General features: G+C 31.7%; 2 protein-coding genes across 2 annotated transcripts; one reads left to right on the top strand and one right to left on the bottom strand.

Moving 5' to 3' along the window:
- Positions 1-502: 502 nt before the first annotated feature.
- On the top strand, positions 503-15,978 carry LOC110664100 (electron transfer flavoprotein-ubiquinone oxidoreductase, mitochondrial). The gene is made up of 18 exons (XM_021823632.2): positions 503-1,028; positions 1,835-1,911; positions 2,492-2,598; positions 3,118-3,199; positions 3,282-3,390; positions 4,520-4,566; positions 4,681-4,755; positions 5,564-5,680; positions 7,006-7,074; positions 8,211-8,303; positions 8,526-8,628; positions 9,242-9,366; positions 9,804-9,853; positions 9,983-10,049; positions 10,329-10,408; positions 11,315-11,443; positions 11,531-11,597; positions 15,737-15,978. The coding sequence occupies exons 1-18, from the start codon at positions 557-559 to the stop codon at positions 15,818-15,820; spliced, it is 1,953 nt and encodes a 650-aa protein (XP_021679324.2). The 5' UTR covers positions 503-556; the 3' UTR covers positions 15,821-15,978.
- A 1,393-nt stretch (positions 15,979-17,371) lies between these two features.
- LOC110664098 (probable transcription factor PosF21) lies at positions 17,372-23,166 on the bottom strand. Its single transcript, XM_058148489.1, has 5 exons — positions 22,804-23,166; positions 21,652-22,430; positions 20,920-21,052; positions 20,635-20,719; positions 17,372-18,028 (listed from the first exon to the last, which is right to left on the bottom strand). The coding sequence occupies exons 2-5, from the start codon at positions 22,308-22,310 to the stop codon at positions 17,661-17,663; spliced, it is 1,245 nt and encodes a 414-aa protein (XP_058004472.1). The 5' UTR covers positions 22,311-22,430; positions 22,804-23,166; the 3' UTR covers positions 17,372-17,660.
- Between the last annotated feature and the right edge of the window lie 4,528 nt (positions 23,167-27,694).

Raw genomic sequence — 27,694 nt, 5'->3', positions numbered from 1 at the left:
TTTTAATTTCAGTTTAATTGCAGTTTAGTTTCAATTTTAGTTTGATTTTAATGTTGATAAATTTAATAATTGTACTTAAAAAATTATATATTTATTCTTTATTTTTAGTGTCAATTTATATTTTTTCTCTTTTATTTTTTTTACTTATCCAAATAAAAAAAAATAAAATAAAAAAAAAATTCCTTCTTTTATTTTCCATCATCTCTCAAAATTTATCCAAACATACTGCAAAAATCATTTTTTCAGTATAAAGATAGTAAGATAGAAACAAAATCATGTCTGTGAGTAACTATTTTCGTGTGGTTTAATTCATAGCAGAATCGAATCACTTGTTTTGCATAAGAAAATTCATGTCTTACGTCTTCTTTTCCCTCCCAAAGTAACAGTGACAATTGGGATTCGAAAGCTTACGCTCAACACGTGTCCCAACGAAGATGAACTTTGCACGTCAGTATACCATCACTAAGCCTGATCCTTAACGAATTGGATAATATGCAAACAAAACATATAAAGCACTCGGCTTTCTGTCTCAATTCCCGTACGCCATCGATCAATCATGTATAGATTCATCTCTTCCCGCTCCAAATTCCTTTCATCGAAATCTTCTGTCTCCACCGTCTCCCTTTGTAATCATCTCTCCAATTCAACTAACTCGGCAGATAATAAATCTCAGTCCAATCCATCTACATCTCTTCCAAAACTCTCTGGTTCCTCATATCAAACGCAAAATCTGAATGGATCTCCCTACTTTCGCCGTTTTAATCAAAATTTAAGTTTTTTAGCCTCTAAAAGTGGTTGTAACTGGTTTCCCTCTTCTGGGTACTTGCCAAACTGTGGGATTTCTGATGGAAATCGAAGTATTATTAGATGTTTTAGCGTTGAACCGGAGCGAGAGTCTATAGAGTACGATGTTGTGATTGTTGGAGCGGGGCCGGCGGGTTTATCTGCTGCAATAAGATTGAAGCAATTGTGCCAAGAAAAGGGTGCGGATTTATCGGTCTGTGTAGTTGAGAAAGGCGCTGAAGTGGGTATGCTTTTCTACTTTTATGTATTTTCGTGATGGGGACTGATTTTGTGTTGGCGTAATGTTATATTTCAATGGCATTTACATTTTTGTGATTGAGATTTTGAAATGAATTCATTTTATCGTTCCTCTCTTTATTCTGATTTATACATTGATATGGTGACTTTATTTATCGAAACATGAAATGCTAGTTATGGTCAAGTTCCCTGATTAGTTGAGAGAATTCCATGAGACTTGTTCGATGAGTAGAGAGTATTGGTTAAAATGTACATGATGTCATTCTCCATCAAATTAGTTTTAAGAAAGGATGAATCTGAATTTGGATGTAGATATACACTGTCATGAGGGGTGGTTGCAAGGACATGAGTAGGCCAAATTTGAAATATTATATGAAGGTAGAGTTGGAGTCATCACCCTTTACTGTAACACTAAGTGTTGTTTTCCAGTTTAGTGTAAGTTGCTGAAGAGCTAGACCCAAAAGAATTTAGACATGGTTCAGCCATAATTAGTGTGCACTGCTGGGTCAAACATTCATTATGAGTATCTTGTTTTCCTTTATACTCTGTATCAGCTGACCTAGTGGGCGTTTGCTAAATATTTCATTAACCAATTCTGTCAACTATGGCTTTTTTTTTTGTTTACATTTTCTTTGTCTTTGAATTGTCTGGTTCTTTTCTCAGTGTAGAATTTTGGGTTCTGTGCTATTGATACAAGCTATCTTGGTCTTTTTGAATTCTGGCATCCAAGTTTTCTGTAGACATGTGGTTTGATAACATTTGCTCTCTGCTTTTGTGATTTCATATGATTAAGGTGCCCACATCATATCTGGCAATGTGTTTGAGCCCCGGGCGCTAGACGAGCTTCTCCCACAGTGGAAACAGGAACAGGTGCTATTTTGTAAATTTTTTCTATTGTCACTTGCTTTACAATGTATTGAAAAAAAAAAATTATGTCTCTAGTATTTATACCTGCCAAGCATGATATATTTAATTGAGGTCACTGCTCAATTTATGATATGGGAATATGGTATGATACTCATTTTTGCAACATTGTTTGTGTTGCCTGTATGAGAAATGTTTGATTCTCCAGTGTGCACTTTATCAAGCTGGTTCAGTGCTTGGAATTGATAAATTTGATATTTCATGTTTTACCATTTGGTTGAATTGAAAATTATGATGAATACGGAACAAGTATAATCATATGTCTACAAGAAACTTTCTTTGGGTTTCAAATGTGCCTATTGTGCTTTTACCTTTAAATTTCAATAACTGTGTTGTCCTATTATTCCTCCAATATCTTGTGCAGAATTTTGATATTTATTCTTCTGATATTGATTGCAAAACAAGGTAAACAAAGAAGTTGTTGCTTTATCAATAAGTAAAAAGTATGCGGCGCATCAAATTTGTAAATTGTAGTTCCACAAATCACTTGATTCTTATTTATGTTCTTTGCCAATTTTGTTTGCAGGCACCAATCAGTGTACCTGCTTCTTCAGACAAATTTTGGTTTCTTACAAAGGATCGTGCCTATTCGCTTCCGAGTCCTTTTGATAACCGGGGGAACTATGTTATAAGGTAGTCATTTAATAATTTTGCACCTTGTGCAGAACCTGTGGAGAAAAGCATGTTCAGATCTATTCTGATTATCCATAGTGCTGGACCAACTTTTGTAGTGAACTTATAAAAGCTTAAGGTTTAAGATTTTATTCTGTTTTTCTTCTAAAAGGTTAGTGTTTAAGATTTTATCTTGTTTTCTTTCTCAATTCTATTGGAATTTGAGTTCTCAAGAATTTAATGGACAATTCACCATTATATGGCATGTGGAGTTGTATAAATTACTCGAAAAGAGTTTGGCATAATTCTGTGTTGAGCCTCTTAGATTTGAAATAATTTGTATTTGATGGTTTGACCTCCACATGAATCTCAATTGACAAACTGGCACTCTTCTCATCCTCGTGTTTTGCAACCTCTACACTTGATTAAACAATGCAATTCACAATTTTGTACCTATGCTGTTTCCATAAGTGCTGGCTTGGAAAATTTTTTTTTTTAATTTTATTAAATTTCTTTAAATAGTTTATTAATTTCATGCAGTTTGAGTCAATTAGTGCGATGGATGGGGGTGAAAGCTGAAGAATTTGGAGTGGAGATATATCCAGGTTTTGCTGCGAGTGAGGTACTTGTATGTTTGGCTCTCCTGTTAAGTTGGTTAGCTTATCACAAGAAGTATGCATGTATGAATTATGCACTTTTGACAGATACTATATGGTGCGAACAACAGTGTCATTGGGATTGGAACTAATGATATGGGAATTGCCAAAGATGGTTCTAAGAAGGAGAATTTTCAGCGTGGTGTAGAATTAAAAGGTGGGTCTCTCTCTCTCTCTCTCTCTCTCCCTTTCTCATGCAAATTGTTTGAAATTCTTGAGGTGGAACATTTGGCCTCCATTGAAAAGCATGTTTGTAAACTCTTACATCATTAGGAGTGAGATTATCCTATATAATAATGGGGTTTCTGATTTAGATTGGCCTAAAGAAAGAAATCTAGCATGAATCAGTGCTGAAATAATGTAATATTTATCCTTACACCATATTGCTGTATAATTTACTTGAATTGATGCTGGAGGATTGTTCATCAGCAAACCTAAGAGTTCTACCTAGGTGGTTTTGAGAGTAGTATTTCCTGGATTTGGTTACCAGCAAATGTAATTCTACCTCATCATGCCGAGTGGTTTCAGAATCCTATAATAAATCAGAGTACTGCTTTTTTGCAGAAAATTTCTTTCTACCACTGTTGAAAAACTTGTAAAAATTTTGTGATGATGAATCACATCAAGAATAGCCAAAACTAGTTGCCATTATTTTCTCTGGTAAGGCCCTTAAACTATATTGAGTTGCAACAAAGATCCAGAAATCATTTTTCAAGTTCATATGCAATCTAGATTCTTATGGAATATCGGTTAATTCATGGGACATTTCATGTAAGAACTAATTTATAGATCCAGGAGCCTTGAGTCAGGAAGCCAGCAGTTGGTTTACTTAAGCTGTCATAATCACTCCTGTTTGCTTGAGGGAAAAAGTTTATCAAGTTCCACCTTAGCAATCCCACCTTAGGGATACCCTCTGGTGTGCCTTGTCTTGAGAGAACCTTCTGTTGCACTCCGGACACTTTTTCCTTGTCCTCCTTTGGTATGGCTTATCCAGTAATGGTAGACCAATTTAATTTTCCAAATAAAGATGTTTATTGTTCAATAATAATGATTTTTGTGCAGCTTTACTTTTAAAAAAAAGCTGCTCGTATGGTGAATTGATAAATCATATATGCTTCTCAGCAATCTGTATACAAATTGCTTTGGCATTTGTTAATTGCCATTGTTATATATTTTCCAGCATTGATTATCGCTCTCTTCAGTTGAAAATGACTAGTTTTCAGGTGACATGGGCTAAATTACATTAGCATTTACATATTGGTGATGTGGTTGACATAAACATGCAGGTCGGTTAACGCTTTTTGCTGAAGGTTGTCGAGGATCACTGTCAGAGGTTTGCAGGAATAATTGTTTTTGCTGCTGTAGCTGCCATATATTTTAAACCTCTGGGCTTCATCAGTCAACAGTTACATATGTTAATATCCTGTTTTGACTTTGTTGCTAACAGAAAATAATTAAAAAATACCAATTGAGAGAGAAGGTGAATGCTCAACATCAGACTTACGCTTTGGGAATTAAGGAGGTGACCTACTTTCAAGTGAATTTTGCCTTTCACTGTGTTTTTTTTTTGTTTTTATTTCTTCTCACTCTCAGATGTGCAATCGTTAAAAAGAACTCACAAAATAAAATAAGACAACACAACATAAAGAAGTTTGGAAACTCACTGTACAAAATCCATTATAAAAAGAAAATTTCAATCTTTCATGTAATTCTCACTCAGAAAAGCCAAACCCCAACACACCCAAAAAATAAAATCTCACTTGAAAATCTATAGACAAGTTTGTCCTTTCTCTCACTTTATAGACAAACTTGCCTGACAACAGTAATACAGTAAAGTGAACTCTCCAAACCTGAACAAAGCTGCTCTCCTCCATTGGGCAGAAGCTCCCTTGCTTGGGCAAAAGCCCTTTATTTGGGGAAAAATTAAAAACTACTTTATATGGGCAGAACCTGACAAACTATTGGCCCCTGCTTATTGAGATTTGAGATAACTTCAACTGCTTCTTGATTAAGGAAAAATCTTCCAAATAGAAAAACTAAAACCCAAACAAATAGAAATTTTAGACAAAACTGAACTTGTGTTATTCTTTCAAAGGTTACTTCTAGTAACTGTAAAAAACCACATAAGCTATCTGCAGACTACTGTGGTCGGGTTGATCTTATTCATTCTTAGTTGGCAGCGGACTTCAAATGTGTTTGAACTGATACAAAAAGATATTTTTGTATGATATCACGTCTTGAATTGATAATATGAATATATTATAGACAACTTGGTCAAATTTTCTTCGCTCAACCGTGTTTTAGAGAATTTCTTTTATGGGAATGATCAGGTTTGGGAAATTGATGAGAGCAAGCATAATCCTGGTGCAATTCTTCACACATTAGGTTGGCCCTTGGATAAGAAAACATATGGAGGATCATTTCTATATCACATGAAAGACAGGCAGGTAAAAAAAGGTTCCTCTAATTTATTCCTCCCTGCTTTACTTGGAGCCAATTGTATGCATGTGTTTTTTTGGAATTGGTATCAATTTCTTTTCTTTCGTGTGCTGTAATTGTTTTTGGAGTATGATGGGATCACTTTAGGAGTAATGCTCACTTTCTTATTTCTTTTTCGTATGTTTTTTAGTGTGTGTTTGTTTAGCAGTGTCAGGGAATCTTATTTTGTTGTTATCCTCCCAGATGCCTTCAATTGTCATTCATAATAGGATTTTAGTTTCAGTTTTTTACAAATTCTGATGCTGATTATGGTTAAACAGGACTTGAAGGGGTGATTTGAGGAACAATGCTCTTTATCTGGATGACTAACAAAAAGTAGGACTAGAGCAGGGCTGTGTTCATGAAAATATTACTAAGACTTAAGAAACAATCAGAAATAGGCCAACAAGGAGCAGATGGAGAAGTACTACTTAATGTAGCATCACTCTGGTAGTAGTAAATAATACTCACTGGGAATTCTTCAGCATCAATCTAAGAAAATTAGGCATCAACAGACCCAAAGGGAAAGGTGTCTTGTCAAGCATCCAAAGTACTAAAAGTTGAAATTTTGTCAACTTTTCTTTTCTTATTTTGACCACCCTGCCAAAAGAGTTTACCCCAAATATGTAAAATCTGGTAATTCCCTCAAGGAGGTGCACTGTGCACCCGATTAAGTGCAAAGTTGCAGGCCATGCAGCAACTTCTAAAGAGTGAATCCTATAAGAAAGTGCTCCTTAAGTCCATCCATTGAACTGGCTAGGGATACAGGAATTCTCCACAGATTACCTCCTCACTACTAAGCTTGCTGAGGTGCAGGTAGTACTTCGTAGAAAATATATTCAAACTTGCACTATAACTTCTCTAGGTATCTATAGATCCATACTCATACGTCCAATTTGTCTTTAAACTGTCAATGAGACCTGGCCCTAGGATTAAACAAATTTCCGTTGCTTTCTTATCTCTTCATTATTTAAATACTGTGTTTGTTATAATTGGGTTACAGCTTTTGTATGGAATTATGGATTTCCATATTTTTTTAACAGTAATCTCTTAAATTAACTTTCACAACAAGATGAATGTTGTTGGATGATTGTAGACTTGTACTTGGATTTCTGATTTTTTTTTTTTTAATTTATGGACTGTAAATCATGTTAATTTTCAACTTTTGAACATCATTTTATTGGTTTTGTATATCATAAAATTTTATCATAAAATTTCTTATTGTGGATCGATTCATTATTGTGTTTTTTTCACTGTACCATTCATTTTCATGTTTCCTTGTTTGACTGTACAGGTTTCAATAGGCCTAGTGGTTGCTTTGAATTATAGGAATCCTTACTTAAGCCCATATGAGGAATTCCAGGTAAACTAGATTCTATAGGCCGTTTATTGACATTGTAAGTGCATTGTTGGTTGTTTCCTTTTTTTTAGTGACATACGTGCACTTATGCCTATGGTCATGTCATATTTTTATATGCTGTATGAGGACCAACTATTTATTGTATCAGGAGTTTGTGATGTTTGTTTCTTCCCCTGGCCTTTCTACATAGGATATATAGAACCTTGCATACAATAGAACAATTAACGCATAACTTCTATGTGCTCTGTATTGGTATTTTTTTTCTCCTCAGTACCTTAGGGGGCATACCTAAACATCATATATCCTACATTTCCCTAGAAGGTCAACCCATCACTACCATCTTTGTTTAGTTGCTATATTAAATATGCCATGAAGTCTTTGGTAATAGCCCTTCATTCCCAGGACATAAAACTTATTTTGATATGATAATTATGCGTCTTTGTTCTGGCTAACCACCACATTTCTTTCACCCAAAGTAGTGCTATCATTCTTAACTGATCGTCAGGATTGGCTTATTTTGTTGAGATAAAATCTGCAAGAGTTTAGATCATCTTTCAAGCAGCTCATAACCTGATCACCATCCATTAGTTCTACCACCTTCTGTATGTCCAGTTATCCACTTGTCCAGCTTATGGTTGAAGAGACTTGCATGGACCATAGATGAGAGCAGCTGACAGGGATTTTGTGTGTGTGTAAAGGAAGATAAGAGAAAGAAAGGAAAAAAGGAATTGTTTTTGTGCAAGTTCATATTTGTTCTATCAGTTTATTCGTTGTGCATAGCATTCTCCAATGGGGAGTCTAGAAAGATTTGTATGATTTGATACAAATGGGAGGAAATGTTTACAATTGTGGGGTGATGCTGAATCAAACTGACATTTTATTGAAGAAGTAAACTATGTTGCAATCTCCCTATGGACTTGGAAATTATTGAACCATTTTCTTGTCATGCTAAATAAAAAATTCAAATGGATTGGTTGGGCGGCTTCCATGGTACTTGTGCTTATATTTAATTTTTCTTCTAGTTAGCTATGTTAAAGTATTTATGGATCTGACGTCTCTGTAACTTTTAAATCTATCATCTATGGAGCACAACTGTTTGGGATCTTGCTCAAGTTCATCTTATTGGTTTTTGGTCTTAGAAACTTAAGCATCATCCTGCCATCAAACCAATTCTGGAAGGTGGAACTGTCATCCAGTATGGGGCTCGCACTTTAAATGAAGGAGGTATCCAGGTGAGTTTGATTTCTCTTATTTATAGACTAAATCAAGTTTACTTGTGCCCAGAACAATGCATTCATGAAGTTATGGAAAATTTTATGTAGTCAATGATGGAAGGGTCCACTGCAAGTGCCTGTAACTGTGGAATAAAATGTTATAAGTATATATGATGTATTACTTCTTGTGTCAGTTATTCATACTATACAAATATGAATATGATGCTAGTTAAATTTCAGTCTATTCCATATCCAGTTTTCCCGGGAGGAGCAATTATTGGATGTTCGGCTGGCTTCATAAATGTACCAAAAATAAAGGGAACACATACTGCTATGAAATCAGGTATAGTTTCATTACTTTCATGGATGGGTTATCTTCATTTATTTCCCCTGTTTGAATATGCTCAGAGTAGTACATCTCAATCAATAAAAGAAGTAGCTTATTGTAAATAACTTAAATAATATTAGATTTTGGGGTCGAAGGATTTTAAATAGATGGCCTTCTAGATTATATCTCCATATGGTTGTATTTTTTAATTTTATTTATGCATTTTGAAGGGGAAAACAGGGAAGTCCTTAACTATGTCTTTTGTAAATATTAACCTCTTTTCTTGTGTATTTTTCTAACCATATTAATGGATAAGGGGAAACAAAGCAGAAGACTTTAGTGTATCTAGAAGAACTGAAATGGACAGTGTCTCCAAGTTATCATCTTTTTGTTTAGAGTAATTGTGTGCTATACTATTCTTTATTTACTAAAACTAATTTGCTGTATTTTAGTTCATAAAATGATCATATTCATAAAAATTAATCTTGCATCCTGTGCATTTTCATGTGTCCCTCAAGTGGTAGTACAGACAGGAACGCCATGGGGGTTCCGGAATAATTATCCTGTTGCCTTTGTTTGGTAATAATAGTTTTAGGGATTTATATTAATTATTTTAGTTGTCGCATAGGAATGCTAGCAGCAGAAGCTGCATTTGGTGCTCTTCATGAAGGCTCAAATTTGGAATTGTACTGGGAAACTCTAAGGAATTCTTGGATATGGGAAGAGCTCTACAAAGCTCGGAACTATCGACCTGTGAGTAAAACAATTCATTGTCTTTTCTTCCATTTCTTTCTAAACTATTTTCTTTAGATATTCCACATATTGTGAACTCTGTAATTGTCTTTCTATTCTTCCATTTGATAGGAAACTTGCCATGATCACACGTCCTTAATGGATTATATTATCATACATGGACATAAAATTCTTGTGGATCATATAGAATATCTTCCCCAGCAATGTCATTTGTTCAATATTCAGAGAACCAAGAAAATAAAACTAAAAACACATGTTCATTTTACTGGACCCAAGAGTGTATGGGTTTGTCCAATAAGCAAATAATTACAATATTATGTATGCTTATGAGCAGAAATTATTGTTAGCTTGAAAATTGATTAAGAATAAGGGCTATTCCTTTAAGTTGTGTATATAATATGTGATTTCATTCTGAAACATGATTTTTATTCTTGCAGGCATTTGAGCATGGACTTATTCCTGGAATGGCTATAAGTGCATTAGAACAGTAAGATCTCACCTTAGCTGAACCTTTTTTTTTTTAGCTGCTTTGGCAAGATTAAGGACTGAATGTTGCTTTATGTAATGTATTTTTTTCTTTAATGTACATCACATGGCTGAACTTTCTGCCTTGCAGCTACATACTGAAAGGAAAGTCCCCCTTCACACTGAAACATGGGAAACCTGATCATGAAGCAACAGATGTGAGTAGACATTGTTTGAGAAACAATGTGTTCAAATTATTATTGCAGATAATATTTCAATTTCTTCAATAGTGAAACTGTTAGTGATAGGGGAAAGAGGTGTGTCTACTTTAGGGAGTCAACTATGAATAAGGCATAACTATTAACTTTCTTATCACTTCAGCATCACTTCTTTTGTAGTGATGTCCTAGGATAGATGTAATAGGTAGAAAATTTTAAAAAAAAAGTGAATAGTTCCATTTGCAAATGAATGTTGATCATTGCGGCCTTGGTTTGCAGGTTGCACAATTACACTCTCCAATTGAATATCCAAAACCAGATGGGGTTTTTTCTTTTGATGTACCAACCTCTTTGCACAGGTTTCAACACATATACGCTTCTTCATATATATATTTTCATGTATCATTTAAGAGATTTTATGCGGGACACCTTCACTCCCACCCAAAATTTGTCAAAATATGGTTAGGATGTATTTGCAATTATTTTTTGACGGCTCTTTGAGTTGGTGTTCCACTGGATGTTTGTCATATTATCCAGCATGTCATGAAAATATGTGGGTGGAGAAGCTGTGGTGGCATTCCTATGAACTATCAGGATGTTATGACAGTAATGGGTCATGTATTATCTCAATCATTATATTTCTGCCTTTTTTCTCCCTTCTACTTTTTCTCTTCTTGTTGACAAGCAAGGTCCTAATGTGAAAAATCATCAATTTTCAGCACTTAAACATGGCCTTGTACTCTTTACGAACAAGCATCTGTTTCCACAACTATTTTTCTTCTGTTTCTGTAGCATATGAGACGTTTTTCAATAATAATTTTTATTACAAGTGAGATGGCATGTCAAGTAGGTAATGTATCAGAATATTTGTAAAGATATTAGTAAAAGTTTGTGTAAAGCTGATTTAGAAGTAGAATGTGCTAGACCAAAAACATTTCATAAACTGCTGAAGTACCTGATTGCTGTCGTATCAGATTGATTTTGGTTAAATATTACTGTGGAGTGTTGATGGAAAAGATTAATTATTTGAGATTTTATGTGCATGTCTAGGCTGGATAGACTGGAGCAGTGGAGTAGGATTCTTGTTAATGAATTTTCTACCAGCGGTTGTCTATTTTCATGAGAATTTATTAGCTGGAGGGACTATAGAAATAGAATGCCTTAATTTGAAATATGTTACTTTCATTGGCAAAAATAATGTAATTGCTGTTCTTTACTTTTCATCATGCATGAAAATAATTATATATTTATCTTGTTTTATTTAGGAGCAACACAAATCATGAACACGATCAACCAGCTCATCTTCGTTTGAGGGACCCTAAAATTCCTGAGCTAGTGAATTTGCCAGAATATGCTGGACCAGAGTCACGATATTGTCCTGCTCGTGTATACGAGTATGTGAATCTTATTATGGCTTGTGCTTTAAGTTGCCTTATACAGATGTACCATGTATGGTTTTTCACGTTGGATGAAAATTGCAGGTATGTCCCAAATGAAAAGAGCCAACTGAAGTTACAGATCAATGCTCAGAATTGCCTACACTGCAAGGTATTTAGATCATTTTCTAGTATTTACAAATCAGAAACTACCTCTTTGAGTATGCAACTGCATAACCATGAAAAGACATGGCAAAAGATGTTGGAACACTTAAAAAAATCTGATTTATTGACAGTTAATTGTATCGGCATCTGGAAATAAATGGGGACAACTATGTGGACTTCTAAACAAGAAAGTTAACCAAACAATATAAGATTGCTACACATAATGTGATCTCACGTCTTCTTACTTGATAGCATGTCTGACACTTTGGCTTCCAGACCACCAGCTTAAACCATTAGTATCATTGCAGCATGCATAGATTTATCCTTTTTCTGCATCATGTAGCACATAAACGAAAACAGAAATGCTGATATGTGGAAACGCAGAAACAAACATGGGGAAATAACATTTTCTAAAAATATAGGAAATGGAAACATGGATAAACATGTAAATATTAAAAATATAGGGATTATTTATGAATATTATTTTTCATATAAATATGAATATAGGGATATTTAACGAATATGATCATCAATTTTATAAATATTAATTTTTATGTAAATATAAATATAGGAATATATTTATAAATGTGATCATCAATTATAAATATTAATTTTCATATAAATATAAATATAAATATAGGGGTATATTTTATATAATTGACTATATATACATGCAGCTGACTTCATATTTAATTTTCGGTTTGATTTCATAAAGAGAAAAGTAGCCAAGCACTTGCTGGTTTGCAAATAAGAACTCAACCTGAACAAATCTCAAAAATGGAAAGGATTGAGATTTGAGAATGATCAGATAGGATTAGGACACTCTGGCATAAATAGGCCAGGCAGATTGGGGGCAAATGACAGAAGCAAAAAAGGAAGGAAGAATTTCATTTCGGAAACGTTTCCAAAACCTGGAAACCTTGTTGCAATGGTGTACTAGGCCATACTTGATGTGCTTAGAATAATTAGGGGTGAAGGAACAACCCTTTTTTGTCTGCTTATTTTAGGTCTAGTCATAAACTGATAATTTTGAATAAGTCTTCTTCCATGCTAGCTAATCAAAGTCCCACATCATTGGAAATTTAGGGATGCCTTTGTACTGGGTGCCTCCACCTGCATTACTGGCTTGGCCAGATTTAATCAAAGCTTATATGCTTTTGAAGTGATGATTTATTCCATAATACCCAAGTTCATTATCATACCACAAATATAAAGTGGTAATAGCGTGAATATAGACTACAGAACAATAGAAAAGAATGTGAATTATACTAGAAGGATTAGATCTTCAGAAGTAAAGGAAGCACTTAAGAGAATGAAAGTGGGTAAAGCCTGTGGACCCGATGGAATACCAATTGAAGTGTGGAAGTGTTTGGGAGATATGAAAGTGGCATGGTTAACTAAATTGTTTAATAAGATTCTAAACTCAAAGAAAATGCCTGATAAATGGAGGAGGAGTATTTTATTACCTATTTTTAAAAATAAGGGAGACAGACAGAGTTGTTCAAACTATAAGGGAATTAAACTCATGAGCTATACTATGAAGTTGTGGGAGAGAGTTGTGGAACATTGACTACGTCATAACACTTCTATCTCTCCCAATTAATTTGGCTTCATGTCTGGTCGTTCAACTATGGAAGTGATTTTTCTCATTAGAAGCTAGATGGAGAAATATAGAGATATGAAGAAAGATCTACATATGGTTTTTATCGATTTGGAGAAGGTTTATGATAATGTTCCAAGAGATGTCTTGTGGAGAGTGTTAGAATAAAAGAGGGTATCTATTAGGTACATACAAATGTTGAAAGATATGTATGAAGGAGCAACTACTAAAGTGCCTACAGTGGGAGGGAACACAAGAGATTTTCCTATCTCAGTTGGATTACACCAAAATTCAGCTGTAAGCCCTTACCTTTTTACATTAGCTCTAGATAAATTGATGAAACATATACAAGAGAGTATCCCTTGGTACATGATATTTACGGATAATATAGAAAGCTTGAGTTTTGGAGAAGTACTCTAGAGTCAAAGGGTTTTAAGTTAAGTAGAACGAAGACAGAATACATGCATTGCAAGTTTAGTGAAGGCTGAACTGGTGATAGGGAAGGAGTTAGTTTGGATGGAGTGGCATTGCCTCAAAGTAATCATTTTAAATATCTCGGCTCAATCCTTCAAGTAGATGGGGAATGTGAGGAGGATGTTAGTCATAGAATTAAAGCCGGATGTAGGGGTGGCCACAGTTCAGGAACCGTTGGTTACGGTTCCTGAATCGCCGGTTCAGGTTCAATAAAATCATGAACCTAAACCAAACCATCATAGGATGGTTTGGAAGACTGTTCCTGAACCGCCGGTTCCGGTTCGAGCCCATGTTTAAAACGGTTTAAAAGACGGTTCAAAAAATGACAGTTCAAAACAGTTTGAAGGACGGTTTGGAAGCGATTTTGGAGCGGTTTAAGAGCGACTTAAAGGAAAAAATTAGAGGAAAATTTTATTGATTTATAATTTAAGTTATATTTGTAAAAATATTTTAATTTTTCTTAGAAATCTTTTAATCAAAATAAAATAAGAATAAAAAAAATAAAATTAACTTATTTTTAAGAAAAATTTAATAAGCAAAGACTTGAACTTATTAAAAACTAGAGATGAAATTAATTTAAAAAAAAAATTAGAAAAATGTGCATGAACTTAATTTTGCCTATGTATCTCTTTAGGATTTAGAGGAATCAAAATTTTCAGTTATAAGTTGAGAGAAGGGAGATTGAGGTGGTTTGGTAATATGAAGCGTAGACATAAGAAAACTTTAGTTAGACAAGTAGAGCACATTGGGTTAGAGAATAAAAAGAAAAGAATAGGTAGACCTAAACTAACTTAAAGGAGAATAGTACAACATGACCTAAAAGTATTACACATTTCCGAGGATTTAACCCAAAATCGTTTAGAATGGAGAAAGAAAATCCATATAGCCGACCCCAATAAATTTTTGGGATAAAAGTTTAGTTGAATTGAGTTGAGTTGAGTATTACTTGTCCTTTTTTAAAAAATTATATGATAATTGATAATTAAAAAAATATAAAAGAAAAAAAAATCAAAATAGAGGGTATTGAAATTTTTATTGAATATATAAAATAATAACAGAGTAATTAATATAGCATTAAAAATTTTAGTGAGCATATAAAATAATAAAGTAGGAGAATTATGAAAGTATTGAGAATTAAAAGGAGTGTAGAAAATAATTATTTAGAAAATTTGAGAGAAATTAAAAGAGTATTGAGAATTAAAGAGAGTATAGAGAATTAATGATATATATATATATATATATATATATATATATATATATATATATATATATATATATATATATATATATATATATATATGAATTAGGAGTGGAGTGAGGTATTTATTGAATTTTTTTGTATTTAAATCACTAGTTTGGTCCGGTTCGAAACCGAACCGTGGCCACCCCTAACCGGATGGTTGAAGTGGAGACGCGTCACGAGAATTTTATGTGATCGCAAAATTCTCAATAAGTTGAAAGGAAAATTTTATCGTACAGCCATACGACCGGCCATGTTATATGGTAGTGAGTGTTGGGCAACGAAGGAGTCGTATGTGTCTAAGATGAGTTGCGGAGATGAGAATATTAAAGTAGATGAGTGGCCATACTAAACTAGATAAAGTATATAATGAGAGTATTAGAGAAAAGGTAGGAGTGATACCAATTGAGGATAAGTTGAAAGAAGGGAGGCTTCAGTTAGACAAGTAGGGAACATTGAGTTAGAGGATAGAAATAAAAGAAGGGGTAGACCTAAACTGACTTGGAAGACAGTAGTACAACATGACCTAGAAGCATTACACATTTTCAAGGATTTAACCCAAAATCGTTTAGAGTAGAGAAAGAGAATCCATATAGCCAACCCTAATAAATTTTTGGGATAAAGACTTAATTTAGTTGAGTTGAGTGGATTATGACACATCAAACTTTATATTGTGTTGTGGAAACTAAATTCACCCAATTCGTTACACTAAAAAGGAAACTTGCATTTGAAAAGGAACCTTCCTAATTCTTCTGATTATTGTTCGTGATTTAATTTTCCAAGCTCTGTTGTATTTCTGTTCTTCATTAACTGTGCTTGAATGCTATTTCAGGCATGTGACATCAAGGATCCAAAGCAAAACATTGAGTGGACGGTACCTGAAGGAGGAGGTGGCCCAGGCTACTCAGTCATGTAGATTTAGTGCTTACCATTGCTGCAAATGATTATATTTAATGCATAAGACTTTAATAGATACAATTATATCTCAAAAATAAATGCAACATGAATATGTCTCAGCAATTTTTTACAAATTGAAATCAATTCAAAGTGGCATTGCATCAGCCATATTGAATAGATGGATAAAATCATCTAGGCATGAATAAAGGTAGATCGCTACAGGTAAACGTTTTGGGAAAGAGGTAGTTATTACAGATGGGCGGGTCCATGGGGCCACACCCTAATGAATTGACCCGTTCCAGATATCTAATGCTATATCGGTTCAGCGTTTTAATACAATTCTAGCTAAGAATAGAAAATGGAGCCGAACCTTCTGTTTTTTGATATTTAGGAACTAAATTTTGGTTTGGATTTAAGTTCAGTTTTAATCAGTTTCATTGTGATTCTAATTTTAGTTTTTGCTCTATTTTAATTTCAATTTTGCTTTATTTTTACAAGTCAAATTATAGCATTCTTTTGTTCATTTAAACAATAGCAAGTCTCTAACATTAAAATGACAGTAAAAATAATAGTATTAATATTAAAATAATAATATTAATATTAAAAATATATTTTATGTCTTTAATAAGGATATTATATTATCTTCTACATATTTTTTAATTATTGTTTTTAATTAAAAGATACATATATAATTAAGACTTAAAAAGTATATTATAGGCTAACATATATTTGAGTATATTAATTATTAAATTTATTTAAATATATATATATATATAATAAGAAGAAAAATATATATAAAATTGATTCTTTAATTTAAATATACCGTTCTTTAATTTAGTTTGAAACCTTACGGAACTATGCACAGCCTACATTACATTTATTATTAGAGGGTAATGCAATCAAATTTTCTATTAAATTTCAATAGAAAAGTTTATTGAATTACATAAATTTAAAATTTTTGAATTAATTTGAGAAATGATTGAATAACGTGAAATATCTATGATATACGTACATAATTTTATATTATCAATGCTATTTCATAAACTAAACAAAATCCAGGACTCTTCGTTCTTCACAACTCAACTCATCAATACCAGCGTATACATGTTGAAAAGATTACAATTTGAGAGGCTAAAACAATGTTGAATTAAGCTGCCACATATAAATAAATCCTATCTTGCAGAGTTCTCCACAGGCAAATGGGAGAAGACATGGTAACAAATAGGAAGAAATGGCATTTACATACTTCGATATCCAAATAAGTTCATCTCCCCCCTTGAAATTGCCAAAAGTAATTTGACAATGTTTTACGAATCATGTGCATGATATAGAATACTAAAAGTTCATTCATAAAATCATATTTGATAATTACACTCACATCGAAGTTTCACACAGCAAGCAACCCATTGGCATTGCAACTACAAGCCTGAAAACAACGTCTTCTTATAAGGGCAAAATCCACTTCTCAACTAAGAGGAGCACCCATCAGAACATGAACAATACCCATCATCGATCAAACAAAAACAAGTACTTGGAGAGTGAAGCAGGGATAGGAAACTACAACTTCCAATTCGAACAAATCCCGTCAAAGATTATATAAGATCACATCAAAGATGCTACATAAACTATATCATCTGAATATATCATATAACAATGCCTCTAACTAAACTTAGAATATAGAACTGCCTAAAACAAATAGAATTCAAATGCACCTAAACAGACTGAGTAAAAAAATCAATAAAATAAGAGTTTTGGAGAGTCAGACTCCAGATATCCTATCTGACAACATACCGCAACTACAATTTTACACAAGAGGAGTCCCTTGCACAAGATGGCTGCACAATGGCCAAAATCACTTCTCAGTCATTTGTTGCAGGAGGGTTAATATCTGATGCATTATCTTTCTGGTTTGGAGAAGGCATTGTTCCCCTCATTTTCAAATCTCCAACTGGCTGCTGCTGTTGTTCTTGCTGCTGCTGCTGCAATTGTTGCTGCTGAAGCTGAAGCAGTTGATGCTGCTGGAATTGATGCTGCTGTTTCTGCGAATGAATTTGGAGCTGCTGAAACTGCTGCGTGGTCAAAAGAGTATGCATGGCATGCTTGTTGGGATAGAACTGCTGGCCCCCTCCAAAAGATGCAAAGTTCATCATGGGTCCACCATTTGGCATAGCTTGACCAGTCAATACCTTCAGATGCTGAATTTCTTCTTTCAATGCATCATTTAATGCTATAAGAAAAACAAAATAACATCATTATAACAGGTAATATAAGCAGAAAGTTACGGAATATACACTAATGCACAAAACAAGAAGCATTTACAGACTTATCTATCCTGGACATGCATTATACTATTTCAAATTCATAAAAAGCCACATGAAAAAATTGGAATGCTAAGATATGCCACATCTTCAGTGTATCACATAAAATAGCATAGTTACCAAACATGGTCCGGAGCTTGACCCGGCTGAGGGGCCAAGTCAATAGATCACTAGTTCAACTAGTGAGTCGCTAAAAAAAAAAAAAACAAATATTAATTAAATATTAAAACTATTAATATAAATAAATAAAATAAGCTTAATCAACTATCTTTTTATTTTCAATTAACCAAACTTTCAACATTCATTAGGTTACATTTACATTTAACTTAATAGTAATTTTCAATTTTATATAAAAATATTAAAAATATTCAAATTTTAAATATTATTATTAAATATTTTTTATTTTCAACATTATAAGTAATACATGAAATTAAAAAAAATATATATATTTTTTTTTTATAAATGAGTAACTATCTTCTTAATATTTATGGAATATTAACTATATTATATATATATTAAAAAAAATAAATATATCATTTTATAAAATTTATGGTATCTACTCTCACGCCTCAAAACCAGCTCCTACACCTTTTGTTTCCAAGAAAACTAAATAATTGGCCACAAACCTGCCAACTAGACAAAAGGGAAAATTATCTTCACCTTCCTTATCTACAAAGAAGCCATAAACACAACCCCAGTGTGCATATTCAACAGCAGTTCTAATGTATTTAGTGTTGCAGACTAAGAAAGCAAAAAACTCAATATCACAAATGGACAAGGATACAGGTCATAAATGCCTCAACTTTAATTATCAAAGAGTCAAATGATCAAAAGAGCCTATTAATAATCAGATATAATGACGAATAATGATATAACCTAAAGGACATGCATTATACTATCTCAAATTCATAAAAAGCCACATGAAAAAATTGGAATGCTAAGATATGCCACATCTTCAGTGTATCACATAAAATAGCATAGTTACCAAACATGGTCCGGAGCTTGACCCGGCTGAGGGGCCAAGTCAATAGATCACTAGTTCAACTAGTGAGTCGCTAAAAAAAAAAAAAACAAATATTAATTAAATATTAAAACTATTAATATAAATAAATAAAATAAGCTTAATCAACTATCTTTTTACTTTCAATTAACCAAACTTTCAACATTCATTAGGTTACATTTACATATAACTTAATAGTAATTTTCAATTTTATATAAAAATATTAAAAACATTCAAATTTTAAATATTTTTTATTTTCAACATTATAAGTAATACATGAAATTAAAAAAATATATATATATATTTTTTTTATAAATGAGTAACTATCTTCTTAATATTTATGGAATATAAACTATATTATATATATATTAAAAAAATAAATATATCATTTTATAAAATTTATGGTATCTACTCTCACGCCTCAAAACCAGCTCCTGCACCTTTTGTTTCCAAGAAAACTAAATAATTGGCCACAAACCTGCCAACTAGACAAAAGGGAAAATTATCTTCACCTTCCTTATCTACAAAGAAGCCATAAACACAACCCCAGTGTGCATATTCAACAGTAGTTCTAATGTATTTAGTGTTGCAGACTAAGAAAGCAAAAAACTCAATATCGCAAATGGACAAGGATACAGGTCATAAATGCCTCAACTTTAATTATCAAAGAGTCAAATGATCAAAAGAGCCTATTAATAATCAGATATAATGACGAATAATGATATAACCTAAAGGACTCAGAGAATGAGAATAATAAATTATTTTCCTGGCATCATAATTAATTTTCAAACATCTAATTTATGCATGTTCTGGCATCAATAGCATACTTTCCTACTGAGTGTTGAGGGCAAGAGAATCATTTACTTGGCAACATTTTGGCAAACAAGATATTGTTCAAATGCATTAGGAAGAGAAAAAATTAAAATGCCACTCCATTTGCAGAAAAGAATAAAAAAGAGAAATGAAGTTCCTATCAAAACCATAACTTCCTGAAAGTGGTCCAGCAATTTTATTTAATTATCATATATATATATATATATATATATATATATATATATATATATATATTACAAAATAGCAATACCTTAATAAGAACCCAAATTTTGAAAAAGAAATATTGACAAGAAAGTCATAGTACATAATAGACCCAAATAACAGTGCCACTGGCTGAGACTTCAATAAGGGTTGACTCCAAAAAAGACAAAAGAAAGAAAAGAAAAGGGGAAATAACAGTGAGGAGTAAAACCACAGAAATGTTTCAACTTGATAGCATGCAAGGCATACATATACAAGTACTCACTTATTTATTTTCTTTACCAAATTGCTTGAAGCTTGTCAAACTCTCGTTTGAAAATCCAAAAGAAAATATAGCACATCATTGAACCGAATTCACATGGCTTTGCTTCTAGTATTTCTCTCCAAAAAAAATTCACAAACTGATAAATTAACTAGTAAGGAACCAAAACAATTAAAATCGGCTTTTTCACTAAAAAAATATTCATGGGAGACCCTCACCATCTTGTAAGTGGACCTGCTGCTCCATTGTTTGCAACCGCAGTTTGAGTTCACTATTTTCAACAGTCAGACCATTTGTATCCCTCTGATAACCAGGAAAACAAAAACAAGACCAAACAAGAAGAAAATGTCACATCCATTGTTGTCATTGTAAAAGCTGGATATTTTCTGATTAGACATTTTCCTTATTCAACAAGTGCACAACAAACAGGATAGATAGGCTACAATATGCATAATATGATAACGTCAAAAGCAGATATCATGTATTAAACTAATGCAACCTACCTGTAATAGAGTCAATTGAGCAGACAACGATGTTGCTTCTGTTTGCAGTGTTTGCACTTTCCGTTCAAGTTCAGCTATATACCGCATTTTCCTTTCCTTTGACCTTGCAGCTGATTGTCTATTTGCCCAAATCCTATCATATGACGCAGAAAGAACACAAGACATCAATAAAAAAACCCATAAACAAATAGCATTATTTTTTGTCCCTTTATTGTAAGAAAGGAAAAATAGTAAGTGAGAGTAAAGAGAAAGATAAATCCTTTATGATGGTGGCCAAAGGCAAGGCAGTAGGCACCAAGGATTAAAAGAAAACTCTAATTGAGGATAGAAACGTTGAATCAATTATGTATAAAACCGTCTCTATTACTTGCTAGTCCTAAGCTAAGTGCCTCATAAACCAGCCATGCCGTTATTTATTTTTGGCCCCGACCAGAAATCAAACTCAAGACCTCATAATCCTAGAGACAACTCCAGTACCATTGCTAAGCTAAAGCTCAAAGGTTCCGTGTTATTTATAACAAACACATTATAGTAAATGAATACAATTCAATTCAACACTTCATAAAACTACTGTTTTGAGACAAATTACTAGAAGAGTCCCAAAACAAACAAAAGGTTTTCAAAGCATTAACTTATTTTAAAAAAGCTTCTACTACAATTAGCCAAAGCAATCTCAATATAACAAAATACACCTTAAAGACAGACTAAATACAAATAAATAACACATGATACCTTTTTGCACGTTTAGGATCAATAAGAGCAAGTTCAGCAAGCTTTGCAGCAGACATGGCTTTCTTAGAATCAGCTGGAGACACCTCCTCTGCACCTGATATGAGCATCTCCGGCTTGATAGTAGTCGATCCATCCATTGACTGGCTGTGTTGGTGCCTAACTCTTGGCCTTTCACTAGGGCCAGCACTGACATCTGGTGGTACTACCGATCCTGATGCTGGAGTTGATGACTCCCCCAATTGAACAGTAGATGTGGCACAGGATGAATTTAACTTATCCATATCAAGGTACATTGATAACAAATCCTCCTCATTCTCATCAGAGAAAGAGGGCCCATCTGCACCACCTACTACGCCAAGATCACTACCAAAGCTAATATCATCAGGAAGAGTGAGAATCTCTGAATGAGCACGTCGGTGGCCCAAATTCTTAGGTGGGTTATCAGGCATACGGCTAATGTCATGACTAAAGCTGCTAGAATCTGATCCATGACCAAAATGACTAGGGTCTGAACTAGTAGCTGGAGCCATGGGAGGAAATGAAGACGATGATGGCTCAGGTTTCACAGTAAAAGAACTTCCAGATGGTGAAAAACCTGAGAAACGACCCGACGGCGGTGGTAAACCACTGCTATGATCTGGGGCTTTGTCCTTATCCATCTACAGAAGTATACAGCGTCTAAAACAGATTTGGCAAAGACCAGAAGGGGAACACCAACAGGTCGTGATATTAAGGTATGCACCACCCAAAATCCTAACACCCGGAGTGCAAAGGAAACCCTAGGGGCACAGAAATTATAAGCTCTAAAGATTAAAGATTATATTTGAAGCTACAGACAACAAATACAAGAAAACACAAACTGCTAAGAAAAGCCTAGAATACAGAGATAATACTCCAAGGCAAGAGATTAACAATTACAAATCTCACAAAATCTTTAGAACAATTGCGATACACAAAAAGCAATCACAGAACAAAGACAGATCACCCAACAAACAAATAAACCCCAGTCAAAATGGAGATCTAATTAGCAAACGAGCTTGAAACAAACAGAACAAATTACACAAACAGCTAGACAGAGAGATTACAAACAAACATTATTTCATTTACACAAAATAAACACTAAAAATCAGATACCCAGAGAGAAAGACAGACCAAAAGAACAAATTTAGCTTCTGGGGATGCGAGAAACAGAAATGTTGCAGCAAAATCAGGGAACTTTTCCAGGAAAATCAGACACGAATTCTGTCTTAGAATGGTTTTAGATCTTCCTTTCCCATGAAATTATTAAAAATGGGAAACAAACCCAAGTGAGAAGACAAAGAGAATCCTCAGCTTTTTACACAGAAAGCGAATCCAATTCATAAAATCACATGCTCATCCATCACCACCTCGCCTTCCTTCTTTATATATATAATATATATCCTGTAAACCAAGAGTTCAGACTCAGAGCAAGAGAGAGAGAGAGAGAGAGAGAGAGAGAGAAGCTTCTTGGAGAAATAGGCGTGTACATGATGGGTTTTCTTTCCTATTTTTGGACCCATGACTGTATGGGATTAATTGTCTACTTCTCTTTGTTCTGTGCTGCTTTTTTTATGCTGTACTTGTAGAATATAATTGTCTTGTCTAGTCTTACGTGGCACTATACAATATCTCAGAAGCAAGGAGTTTAGATAAGTAGGGTGGAAGTTAGTGTACAGGAAAAAAACCGGATTACGCGCTCATTTGCAGTTTTGGACAATGAGCGAGCGAGAGCAAGATCAAGGAAGGGAATTAATTATTTTTTCTAATTATTAATGGAATTACAATTTATTCTTTTTTTTTTTGAAAGAAAAATTACTATTTATTCTTAAAATTAAATTTGTTGTGTCTAGTAAATGTAGGAAACTAATTAATGACTAACAACTTTTGAATTATCCCATATCTCACATTTAAATAAAAAAAATTGAGAGATTATAGAAAATTTTATATAATAATCAAATTTAAAATTAAGATAGAAAATCAAATTTTGAAAATTTTCTAAAATCACAATGGGTTAAGTTTTTGAAAAAAAAAATCAATTAAATTGAATCAAATCGAATTATTTTATTAATTTTTAAATTTTTTTATTTTTATAAATAATTTATATATATATATATATATATATATATATATATATAAATTATTAATTTCATTGGTTAAGGGTTATTAGGTTCAAATCAAAGTCAAAATCAAATCATGTAATTTAAAAATCAAGTATAAATTAAAAAAATTTATCAAAGCTTAAAAATTAATCAGTTCAAACAGAATCAAATTAATTCAGTTCAGTTTGATTTGAATTGAATCGAATGTTCAGCCAAAATATTAGTAAGGATTTTAAATTTAAGATGCTCTTTTTTTTAAAGAATTTTTTTATATATAAAAAAGTGATATAGTTAATTAATGATAATTTTATTTAGGCTTCATTTGTTTGTTAAAAAATAACTTATATATGGAAGATGTTTTTAATGAAAAATATTTTCTAAAATTATATTTTTTTTTGAAAATATTTTTTATTATTTTATTACAATATTAAGCTGACAGTATTTATTTATTTTATGTATATATAAATATTTTTACATTTTAATAAGAGAAATAGAAAATAAATTTCTCTTTTGAAAAAATAAAGAAATTATTTGTTTTAAAATTATTTATTTTTCTTTTGATAAAAAATATTTTTATTAACTCTTTTTCTGAATACTCCAAATATTAAAAAATGTAACAAAATATATTCTAAGAAAATATTTTTTATGAAACAAATAAAGCCTTATATTATTATTATTTTAAAAAGATATATTCAATAGTTGGTAACATAGTCAACTTTTCTCACCACTAATTAATATTACTTAAAACTTATGATAAAGTATAAAAAACAAAAATTCTTGTGATTTGAATTATTTTGATGTATAATAATGTAATTTTAGATTTTGATAAATTAGTATGTATTGTTAAATTCTTTTGGAACAATTGGCTCCTACTAGAACTCGAAACTTCATAACTATAGAGATAACTTTAATATTATTAGCTAGCACTTATTAAACATCCTCATAATTTAATAGTCGTTGATATAAAAGGTAAAAAAAAATAGTATTACAGCAATAACTATTCAAGATATCCATATTTGAACTCCACAACTTCAATGTAACTAAGCTAGCATTGGTTAAACATCTTCATAATTTAATAGTTATTGACATAGAAGGGGAAAAAAGGTATTAGGGCAACAACTATTAGGGATATTTAGGATTTGAACTCGAGACTTCATAAATTTAGAAATAACTCTAATATCATTAAACTAACATTGTTTAAACATCCTCATAATTTAATAGTTATTGATATAGAAGGAAAAAAAAAATTGTATTACCCAACAACTATTAGGGATATTTAGAATTTGGACTCAAGAGTTTATAGTTTTAAAAATAACTATAATATTACTAAGTAAATAAACATCCTCATAATTTAATAGCTATTGATACATAAGGCCAAAAAAAAGGAGTGGCAACAACTATTAGGGATATCTAGGATTCAAACTCGAGACTTCATAAGTCTAGAGACAATTACAATATTACTAAGTTAACCTTGGTTAAACATCTCATAATTTAATACAGTTATTGATATAGAAGGCAAAAAAAATAGTATTACAGCAACAACTAGTAGGGACATCTAAGATTCGAACTCAAGACTTCATAACTTTCAAAACAACTCTAATATCACTAAACTAACATTGGTCAAACATTCTCATAATTTAATAGTTATTGATACAGAAGGAAAAAAAAATAGTATTACCCCAATAACTATTAGGGATATTTAGGATTCAGACTCGAGATTTCATAGTTTTAGAAACAATTACAATATCACTAAGCAAATATTGGTTAAACATCCTTAGAATTTAATAGTTATTGATATGGAAGGCAAAAAAAAAAAGTTGATATTACAATAACTAAAATAATAATAAGAGCCGAGTAACGGGTAACCGAGTAATGGGTAATCCTCATACCCGAACACTCTCGAAGAAGAAAGTTACTCGCCCAACTATGCCAGCGATACTCAGGATCACTTTTGAAGATAAGAATCCTGAGATATCCACCTTGATCAAAATTCCATTTGGATAAGGGCTCAATTGAGTAGACTCCTAACACTACTCAACTATAGAACTCATAATCCTAGTAGGAGACTATATCAAGCAATCAGGTATGCATACTAACTAGTTTTTACCATCCAACCTATCGTCTAGTTCCCATTACTGACTTAGCCATTGGAGCGGTGATCATTAATCCACTCGATACTCTTCTTCCTTGCAGATCCAATCCCAATATCCAATATCCATAATCTGGAGGAGAAGAGAACAGCATCATTAGTATTACGGCAACAACTATTAAGGATATCTAAAATTTAAACTTGAGACTTTATAATTCTAGAGACGATTACAATATCATTAAGCTAACCTTGGTTAAAAATCTCATAATTTAATATAGTTATTGATATAAAAGGCAAAAAAAAAAAAAAGTATTACGACAACAACTATTAGGAGTATTTAGGATTCGAACTAAAGACTTTATAGTTATAGAGACGATTAAAATATCATTAAGCTAACCTTGGTTAAACATCTCATAATTTAATATAGTTATTGATTTAGAAGGCAAAAAATATATATATATATATAGTACAACAACAACTATTAGGGATATTTAGGATTCAAACTCAAGACTTTATAATTTAATATTACTAAGTTAGCATTGGATTAAACATATCATCATTTAATATAGTTACTGATATGGAAGGGGAAAAAAAACAAATATTAGGGATATTAAAGTATTTAATTTTTTTTATTAACAAACCTAATCATATAATATTAATTTAACAAAACTTAAATCACATAATGCTATTTAAAAATCACTTAAACTATAGAGTAGCTTTTTTGTATTTTGATCTTAAAACTTTTATATGTTATTTAAAGATAGTAAAGATTGATAAGCTAAATTTGAATTAATTTCATTCATATTTCCTCAATTTAATGAGTTGTTTTTTTTTTTATCTTTCAATTTTAATTTGTATTAATAAATAATAGTATCATTTACCTCATATTTAAAAACTAAAATTTTATAAAAATAATCGAATTCTTTTTTATTAATTCTCATATTTAGAATGAAAAAATTCATCTTAAAAAAAATAAAAATTAAACATGACTTTATAATAATCAATTTAATTCATTTCTTTCAAATAATTTATTTAAAAAAAACATTAATTTTCATATTATTTTAAATTGTGCCTCTAATCAGGTTTCTAAGTAAAAATAAAAGAATTGTAATTTTACCAATCTTTTTAAAATAAAATTACTATTTTATCACTTCTTTTTTTTTTCTCCCTCTCGCACACATTTCTAATTTTTAATGTTTAATTATTATTAATAAAATTATTTTATTTTAATGAAATTTTTATATATTTCTACTTGTTATTAATTTTTTTATTATTCTTTGCGTGTTAAATCAATGACATGAGACATCATAATCACACGTATATATGTTACATAAGTGGCAAAATGTTTAATTTAATCCATATACTTATTGAATAAATTTAATTTAGTTTATTTTTAATTTTTTATTTTAAATAAAAAATTAAAAAGTCTAATTTCTCAATTTTGAGATTAAATTTTTTTATTTAAGTCAAAAAATTAAAAAGTTTAATCTTTTTTATTTCTTAATTTTAATTAAATTAAACTTAAATTAAAATTTCTGAACAATATTAAATAAAAAGTTATAAATAAATTAAATTATATTTTCCCAATAAATATAAAGATATAATTGTGTTTTAAGCCGTTACAAGTTTAATCATATTTTTATCAATTTTATCTAAAATTTTGTTTTTTTCTATTTATAGAAAGTAATTTAAAAATGCAAAATTAATCTTTATTAAGTTAACTTTCATATTATTATATTCTTTTCTTGACAAGATATTATATTCTTTACTACACTTCTTCAATAAAGTCGATAAATTTATTATTAAAAATATACAAATTGAAAGTATTGTATTA

Source organism: Hevea brasiliensis, chromosome 6 (assembly GCF_030052815.1).
Source record: "Hevea brasiliensis isolate MT/VB/25A 57/8 chromosome 6, ASM3005281v1, whole genome shotgun sequence".
Taxonomy (NCBI): Eukaryota; Viridiplantae; Streptophyta; class Magnoliopsida; order Malpighiales; family Euphorbiaceae; genus Hevea; species Hevea brasiliensis.
Note: the sequence above shows the minus strand (reverse complement) of the source record. Positions and strands in the feature narration are given on the sequence as shown.

What these genes read in the sequence shown, in the direction of transcription:
- LOC110664100 (XM_021823632.2), top strand. Translation starts at nt 557, where the DNA reads ATGTATAGATTCATCTCTTCCCGCTCCAAATTCCTTTCATCGAAATCT. An exon ending in CAGGTTTTGCTGCGAGTGAG is followed by an intron (nt 3,200 to 3,281) that starts GTACTTGTATGT and finishes CACTTTTGACAG; the next exon opens with ATACTATATGGTGCGAACAA. An exon ending in AGAATTGCCTACACTGCAAG is followed by an intron (nt 11,598 to 15,736) that starts GTATTTAGATCA and finishes ATGCTATTTCAG; the next exon opens with GCATGTGACATCAAGGATCC.
- LOC110664098 (XM_058148489.1), bottom strand. Translation starts at nt 22,310, where the DNA reads ATGGATAAGGACAAAGCCCCAGATCATAGCAGTGGTTTACCACCGCCG. An exon ending in CTCAATTGACTCTATTACAG is followed by an intron (nt 20,720 to 20,919) that starts GTAGGTTGCATT and finishes CCTGGTTATCAG; the next exon opens with AGGGATACAAATGGTCTGAC. An exon ending in GCAGGTCCACTTACAAGATG is followed by an intron (nt 18,029 to 20,634) that starts GTGAGGGTCTCC and finishes TTTTTCTTATAG; the next exon opens with CATTAAATGATGCATTGAAA.